At 39.3% G+C, this 9,274-nt stretch overlaps 1 protein-coding gene across 1 annotated transcript; it reads left to right on the top strand.

Moving 5' to 3' along the window:
* Positions 1–3,883: 3,883 nt before the first annotated feature.
* On the top strand, positions 3,884–8,004 carry LOC127947388 (receptor-type tyrosine-protein phosphatase beta; the record flags this gene model as incomplete). The annotated part of the gene is given in 4 exon segments (XM_052544479.1): positions 3,884–3,956; positions 4,929–5,330; positions 6,246–7,180; positions 7,737–8,004. Coding segments are annotated over 4 exon segments (1,657 nt in total), but the record flags the coding sequence as incomplete, so codon positions are not given.
* Positions 8,005–9,274: the final 1,270 nt, after the last annotated feature.

Here is a 9,274-nt window from a genome sequence, read left to right on the forward strand (position 1 = left end):
ATCAACCTTGAGCTTTGTCTCTTCCCGGATTATACCATACCTGCAGATCACTTGTTCTCCTGTTTTCGTGTTCAGTGTTTGTTATATTGTTCAATAAATTTATCATTTACTCGCACTTGCTTCCTCACCTCTTTACTACCATTACAGCATGCTCTGACCAAACATGGAAGCAGTGAGTACCACTTCTCTCACAGACTTTATTCATCACAGTGTCACCCGTATGGATCAACAGCAGGAGAGCATAGTCAACACCGGACGCGCAGTCCAAGCGCTTGTGACACAGGTGTCTAAGCTCACACAGCAGATCCATCAGCTGACCTCTCCTGCTGCGCCCCCGCACCGCCCGTTCCCCGGGACATCCCGAAGCCCACTACTGATCCGAACCTCGTCTTCCGGCACCGGAGAGTTACTCTGGGGAGCCAGTCTCCTGCAGAACATAATCATGACATTGGTAACAGAGAATTGTTGGCCATCAAATTAGCATTAGAGAAGTGGCCTCACTGGTTGGAGGGGTCGGGGGTACCTTTCATCATTTGGACTAGGGCCGGGATAAACGATTATTTTTTTAAACGATCAATCTAGCGATTATTTTTTTCAATGCATTGATTAATCTAACGATTAATTCAGACCGATTCCATTTCGATTATCTCCCCATTAATTGACTACTAACAATTTATACATGTTGATTTACATATCTGAATGAAAAAAAACATGAATTCCTAAACATTGCAATATATGTTTATTGCTCTTAAAATTACAAAATAAAAGACTGACTGAGAATGCATTACTTTGCACTTGTATAGAGATAGCATTCAATAAAACCTTGAAGCCTTGAAAACACATGGCTTACTGAACACATAGGGCCTAGTTTACTGAAAAAAAGTTATTCTTTCAGATGAAAATAACAACAACTTGATGTCTAGCATTCAATAAAAAAGGTCAGCCAAAATACTTGTTTAGAGCAATTGAAAGAATACAGTAACCAATGTAAACTTGAGGGCTTTAAGCTAATACAGAGAGTGCTTTTCCCCCAAAAAATAAATAAATAAAAATTAACAGTGGGAGCCAGCAGCCTGTCATGGAGAAAAAAAAAATCTCCGAATGCTCCACGTGAAACTTTGGCATTCCGCCCTTTTTCTATTGTGTCTAATGATTTTGGTTAATATGCATGAGGGAGAGAGAGAGAGAGAGAGAGAGAGAGAGCAAGACAGCGCTGTAGTTTGAAGACTGTGAGTGCGCGAGCGCGCGTGAAACTTTGGCGTTCCGCCCTTTTTCTATCGTGTATAATGATTTTGATTAATATGCACAAGGGAGAGAGAGAGAGAGCAAGAAGCGATCATGTTGTTTGAAGACTGTGAGTGCGCGCGCAGCCAGGGCTCTCTCTCGTACGCGCACTGTCAGGCGCAGCAGTCATTCTATTCTACATCACTCACCGATCAAATAAGGCTTTGACAGCCGCCAAAAAAAGATCAATGCAGAAAAACCCCTGGATTGGTTATATAACGTTGGACAGAATGTTGATCCGGCCATCGCGTATATTCAGCGCACATAAGGTAAACATTTTGCAAACGTTTTTTAGAGAAATAAAAACAGGTCGACGAATCGATGCGCATATTTTGCGTCAACGTATTTTTTGTGTTGACGTCTTCGATGACCTCGACGCGTTGTCCCAGCCCTAGTTTGGACCGATCATAAAAACTTGCAAATACATTAGAACTGCCAAAAGACTCAATTCCAGGCAGGCTCGGTGGGCACTTTTTTTAGGTCATTTTGATTTTTCTCTATCGTACCGCCCGGGTTCCAAAAACGTCAAACCTGATACTTTATCACGTCTTTTTGATCCTTCCAAAATCCCGGTGACTCCGAGTGCATTTTACCTGAGCGTATTGTCGTCTCATCACTCGTATGGGAAGTCGAATCAAAGGTCAATATGGCCTTAGAAGGGGTAACGCCTCCACACGTTTGCCCACCGAATCGGTTGTTTGTGCCGGAGGAGTTACGGTCCGACTTTATTCAGTGGGGTCACTGCTGTAATGTAGCTTGTCATCCAGGGATAAGCCGCAACAAGTGCTTAGTAAAGCAATGATTCTGGTGGCCACTGATGGCTCGCAACGTTCATGATTTTGTTTTGGCTTGCTCAGTTTGCGCCAGTGGTAATTCGTCTAACCGACCTCCGGAAGGGCTTCTTCAACCGATGTCTGTCCCTTCGAGACCCTGATCCCACATCGCACTAGATTTTGTTACCACCCTCTAATGGCATGATGGTCATTTTGGCTGTAGTGGACCAATTCTCAAAGGCGGCACATTTCATTCCTTTGCCCAAATTACACTTCAGCCAAGGAGACAGTGGTCACTGTTATTTATCACGTCTTTCGGTTACATGGCCTCCCGGTAGACGTTGTTTCTGACAGGGGATCCCAATTTGTATCCAAATTTTGGAAAGAGTTTTGTAAATTGTTAGGAGTGACAGTTGGTCTGTCTTCGGGTTATCACCATCAGAGCAACGGTCATTCGGAGCGAGCCAACCAAGATTTAGAGAGAACTTTGCGATGTTTAGTCAAGTCAAGTCAAGTCACCTTTATTTATATAGTGCTTTAAACAAAATACATTGCGTCAAAGCACTGAACAACATTCATTAGGAAAACAGTGTGTCTATAATGCAAAATGATAGTTAAAGGCAGTTCATCATTGAATTCAGTGATGTCATCTCTATTCAGTATTCAGTAAACAGTGTCTGTGCATTTATTTGCAATCAAGTTAATGATATCGCTGTAGATGAAGTGACCCCAACTAAGCAAGCCAGAGGCGACAGCGGCAAGGAACCAAAACTCAATTGGTGACAGAATGGAGAAAAAAACCTTGGAAGAAACCAGGCTCAGTTGGGGGGCCAGTTCGTCCTGACCAGGAACCAGTTTGATAGGCTCCCTATCAAACATCGTATATATTTTAAAATATTGCATACTACTTATAAAGCCTTGAGTGGTTTAGCACCTCAGTATTTTAATGAGCTCCTTTTACATTATACTCCTCTACGTCCGCTACGTTCTCAAAACTCAGGCAATTTGATGATACCTAGAATATCAAAATCAACTGCATCGGCAGATCCTTTTCTTATTTTGCGCCTAAATTCTGGAATAACTTACCTAACATTGTTCGGGAGGCAGACACACTCTTACAGTTTAAATCTAGATTAAAGACCCATCTCTTTAACCTGCTTTAAACTGAACTGCCTTTAACTGTCATTTTGCATTATTGACAGGGTTTCCTAATTAACGTTGTTCAGTTGCTTTGACAAAATCTGTTGTTTAAAGCGCTATATAAATAAAGGTGACTTGACTTGACTTATAACCCTCTCTGGGACATAGTTAAATATAGTATAATATTAGCTTTCAAAACTATTACATGTAATTTATTAAATATATGTGATGCTGTTTGTTGCATTTCATTTGGCTCTTCCCTGACAACAAAGTGAAGCTGCTGGATGTTGAGATGTTAAGACTGTTGAAGGACTGGCATTCAGTAATGGAGATCCCAAATGATCTGAAGATCTTCTTATAGGCCTTCTAGAAATCTGGGCATGCCTTAAACTGTGCTGAACTTTCTTAACATTGTATACCGTAGTGTTTCAAACATGCTGAGCAAAATAGTTGCCTACACACAGAAGCAACTACAGACCACAGTAATACCAATATTACAAAACATTATTGTAAAGGTCTGTGTGTAATGATTTAGCCATGGCTAGCCTCTGAGATGTTTGCATGTAAGGATCACTGTACTGTCACTAGCCTCACGCTATTGAATAGAAGGAAACGACGGTCAGTGACTTTTCCTTCCCCTGAAAGAGAATTTCCTCCTGAATGCTCAAACTCTCATTTGAGTTCAGAAAAACCTACTAACCAGTAACATGGAAATGCTCTTTCTCATCTTATTAACACTGGATCGTTTTTATGTATTAAGTGAGTATTAATATCCTGATTATTTACTGGCTTTGCTGTCTTGTTGAATTGTTGGTTAGGGACGATCTGAGAAAAAAAAATAAAAAGTTATATGAATTCTTATTTGAACTATAGCAGTTCTGTTGAACTGATCAAAAAAGTATCCATAAACCATTCAGAATACCTTTTATTAATAACATTATCAGTACGTACATTAATATCAGGATTAAATTCATTGTAATGTACTCACAAATGTTCATGATTTTATTTTGTTTTTTGGATGTTTTGTTATATTATTTTATTGAGTGTTCATTACTGTTCCATTTAGCATTGTATAATGTATTTTAATAATGGTGTATATTATAAAGTATGATAAATGGTTATTTTAAACTGTAACTTTCAACACAAAGAAGCTTAATCTATTAGTTCTTATAACATCGATTATAAAACTGATTTCACTGATAAATAGGCATAGAAAACACTAATTGTCATTTGCAACAAAATGGAACAAGGGAATGTGAGCTTTTTTTGCAGTGTTATTTTGTGTGTTTGTGTAATTGAGGCGAGATGAGACCATGCGCCTCCCAGAAGACTTTCTGACTTCTACTGTGGCCTGCAATTCTTCAGATGCTGCGAAACAGATTTTATTGATTTACACTCACTCATTTCTAAAATGCAAATGTACTGAAAACTCCAGAAACGGTTTACAGCTTTCTCCACCCATACATCAGGTCCTATACTGGCTGTTCAAGTGAAGTGTGAAATTATCATGAGTGGAATTTATGAAAATACTTTCTAACCTCTGAATTTCCTTACCATAAATTGTCCAAAAGTCTTGCTTAGAAATAAAGAAACTATCTTTGCAAGTCCAAAAGACATCATGACAATCCTACCCAGTTTTCTTGTTCAGAGATATTGATTGTAATGTCTTATCCGTATGTTATTATCAGATTACTCTGATCATCAAACTAACACTAATTCATTTTCTGCTAGGTGGTTTTCTGATCGCACACACTAATAAAGGGTTATGTCTGAGCACACAAAATAGTGTGGTGGTCCTGAGGAAGTGTGATGAGAGCAACCCATATCAGCAATGGATCTGGACCAGCACCATGAGACTCAATCACACACTTGTGTCCAGATGTCTGTGGGTCAGTCAGAGCACCACTATCCCGAAACACACTCGCTTGGTCAAACTCAGGGACTGCGATACTGCACCGGCATGGAAATGCTACAACCAACGAGGAATCTTTGGTTTGGCAGAGATGCCGATGTTCCTGAAAAAACAGGGTGAACGGGCTGTTGTCTGCTCTGAAAAAAGGTATTCAAACTGGTCCATGATCACGATGGACTCTGAGGGGAGACGCGTGTCCAAGTCACTCTGCCCTGCCACAGGTCAGCTGACTCTCTAACCATCACATAAATGTTCAGCTACATCTGTTTACATGTGTCGTGGCAATTAACATTTGGGTTGATTTGATTGGCATTAGTGAATAGGCATACAATATAATCCAGTACAGTAAAGAAATATTAGACTGTATGTACGGTTATCTGTCAAGATTTAAAACATTAGTAGAAAAATATGTCTCAGACACATAGTCTAATTGGTCTAATACTTATTCCAAAAAAGACACATATTTGATACATATGTTATGCAATCATTTCAAATGACTGTAGTTAGTTTCAGTATGGCTCTTGATGTCAGGATCAGTTACGAAGCTCTGATCTTAACTAAAAATCATCAGTAAGAGATTAAGCTGAATTGACTGAGCACAGGTAAAATATCAAGGAGTGATGCATCATTGAGGTTACAGTACCTTAATGAACGTCCAATATACAAGCATTATAATCTATTTATTTATGCTGTCCAGGGTGGGAATTCATATTATTATACCACATCTGGTTTTCAACAAGTTTATTGGAAAAAAAAATCTGCCTCTCCCTACATTTTTCCAAAACTTCAAAACTGTGCCTGTAGGCCTATTTACAATTCACTGCAGTTTGCAGATGAAATTAACATTTGTGGCAGTAAAACACCAACAACTTTGTTGGAGCCACTTTTAGCGTCAATTCCTGGTTATTTCACTGAAAGTGTTGTGAAACATACAAGAAGCAACATGACATTATTTTGTAGAAATGTTGTGACTTCCAAGTTTTCCAGGTGAGCCTGGGTTGCCAATTTTGCCCCATTATAATGCGCTCATGATAAAAAAAGCCATTAAAAAAAAAAGCACAACAGTTTATTTTTGAAATGCACCTGTAGTGAAAACACATCATGCTGTATAACGTCAGTCTTTTCTTTTTCTACAGGCCCGTCCACAGTTTCAACAATGACACAGTTTCCAGTGAAACAGGTTTCAGTCATTTCCACAGGGGAAATGACCACTCTAACAGTCCCTGACATTACTCAAAGCAGAGCGGTGACCCACCTCAGTAACACAGCCAGAAGCAGAACTAAACGCACTGCTACCACTGGCCTTGGTCATCTGACAACGTTTACTGCTGAAGCAAACTTTAATGAGAACTACACTCAAACGCTTGAGACTGAATCACTCTACGAGATGAGTGATGTTACAGATGTGTCCCCGAGCAGTCTGATGGTAAAGAGAACTCATGTTCCTCAGAATTTCACCCAGAACAGAGCTGAGATGACAGAGATGACCTCAGATGTTACGGAGCAGACCCATAACCCTCTGACTTCTCAGACAGAGTCAGCTATCTCCACAACAGATGCTGAGTCTTCAGTTTCTTTGAATGTGAGCACTGAAACTCAGACCGCTTTAGTCTTTCATACAGGACCGTCTGAAGCTAACAGCAGTGACGTAGATCCTATACTGACTGAGAGTTCAACCAGAAGTTTCCCAGTGTCAAACACAGATGGGGCATGGACAAATGCCAAAACCAAAAGCTCCACCACGACAAAGATCATCAAAGATGTTCAGACTATGTTGCCATTTAAAACCAGAACGACCCGAGCAATTACTAAAGTTCTTCCTAATACAGATACTAGAGCTGTAGAGAATACAGCCACCAGTTCAGCTAAAACTAGAGCAGGTGCAACAGCCACCCTTACAGCCCTGTACACATCTACAGCTGTCCCGCATACAGACGTGTTCACATCCACTACTTACACAACTACACTGGCTCCAGCTACTACTGTAGGAACAACCACCACCACTGCTGCTCTGAGCACAAGAAACACACCTCCATCCACCATCACTCCCACCATGGCTTCCACAGCAAAGGTGAGCAATCAAATGTCACCTATATTCTCACAGGTCTCACAAGCTTTTCTATGGTATATCTGTTTAGTATTGCCTAATGCCTAACCAAATGTTGGCCAAACATTTACAAGCTCTAATTTGGATGGCTGGTTACTACATAACTTCAGATATTGTCTTGTACCTGTAAGAAACTGCAGCACAATCAATGCTGCCGTTCACACGAGTCACGTCAGTGCACCTCCCAACATGTTTACATTAAAGTATGCATTTGGCTTGCAGTTTTATCTCAAATGACTTACAATGCATTCATTTGCACTTCATCAGTTCATGTATTCCCTGGGAATCGAACCCTTGGCCTTAGCATTGCATCACCATGCTGCACTGTTTAAACCACTAATATTACGAAATTACAGTGGACACATAACATCAGCCGCTCAGTCTCAAGTACGACAAATACTTGGGGCTTTGCAAATATTTGATATAAATCATAGTGCACATTGTCAATTTTTTTTATATATATACTACTGGTCAATTTCAGTTTCTCTTTAACTTTATGTTGTATATTTGTTGTTTGTAGTTTATAACGACGGAGGCTGCCACGTGTCTGGTGAATGTGACTGCAAAGAGCATTAATATGGATTATTGTGTGTTTAATTTCACAACACCTGGAAAATCCTGTAACTTCATTCTGACTGATGATTCAAACTCCACAAGATGTTCTGAAGATATCAAGAGGCCCAACCATTATACATGCCTGATGATGGGTTTGACTCCGGGTGCCACCTATTTGTTTGGAATAATGTCTCAGAAAAATGGCATACGCTTAAACATTACAGTTCAAACTGGTAAGTCCTCTTACATCTCTTCATAGCTTTAGTCTTCTGAATGTGAATCTTTGAACAGAAGTTTCATGAACCAGAGGAGGGCTCATGTTCTCTATTTAAAGTGCTTTAAATCTCTACTTGATTTTCACAGTAGCATGCAGTGATTTATGGTTGTTTGTACTGCTCTTCTTGTTCACATTGATATGGTGGAACACTTCGTTCTCACATATTTGATAAAGCACCTGCATTCAAACTGATTCCAGAGGATGTGTGTTTTTTCACTGAAGTCTTGGCAGCCGCACTGAACAGTGTTTTCATAAGAGCCATCACTGACCTTCTCTGACTCTTATTTCTTTATCATGGGCATCTTTGGGCTGTAAAGACGAATTAACTTTTTATTCTCTTCTGTCAGACTCTTATTATTGTGCTTAATCTTTTCTGCTAATGTTACATGTTACTCAAAAAATTAATTGGTTGCTAATTGCTAATGTTTTCTAAATTATAAATCTACAATACTCAATACTCTAAAACATATAGGAACAATAACATAAACCAAATTGACCTCATAGTTCTTAGTAAAGAAATTATGGTCTATTACTGTATACTACAAGTAAACTAATAACAGGTCCATTCTCAAAAAAAAATATGTTTTTCAATAAAATTGCATAATACTTCATGTAGGCATTTCTTATAGTTGTCTGTCAGTGTCTTACATTGACTAGGATCATTTTTTTGTCTATTGCTAATGAATGGATGACCTTAAGCACACGTATGGTCTTGTTTATAGTTTCTGGTTCACTTGCAAAAAGGGCAGTGTGAAAGCTAACCACACCAAACAACAACAAAAACAACAACAAAAACAACATTGTATTTGTTCCAGACTAAAAAAGTGAACTAGCTGACTTTTCTGGTGTGAATACTCTCTCAGTTGAGTTTATGACAGGAACCACTGTTAGTGTTTGGCTTTTGCAAAACATGATGTTTGGAAATGTGGCCAAACAATTCAACCTTTGACTCATTTGTCCAGGACACATTGTTCCAGAATTCCTTTTCCACATGAAGGAAACCTTCAGTCATGCCTTGACATTGTTTTTCAAGACCAGAAGATTCCTCCTTGCTGTCCTGCCTCATAGAACAGATTTGTAAAGTTTCTAATGGTTAACTGGTGCACATTCACGTTGACTGTTGCTCTGAGGCTCTTGGTAGGAATCTTGATGGGATGAGCCCCATTATCACTGACCTGAATCCATGGAAAATACTTCCTCTTTTTTTATCTTTTTTTTAAATCTTT

This window comes from Carassius gibelio, chromosome A25 (assembly GCF_023724105.1).
Source record: "Carassius gibelio isolate Cgi1373 ecotype wild population from Czech Republic chromosome A25, carGib1.2-hapl.c, whole genome shotgun sequence".
Taxonomy (NCBI): Eukaryota; Metazoa; Chordata; class Actinopteri; order Cypriniformes; family Cyprinidae; genus Carassius; species Carassius gibelio.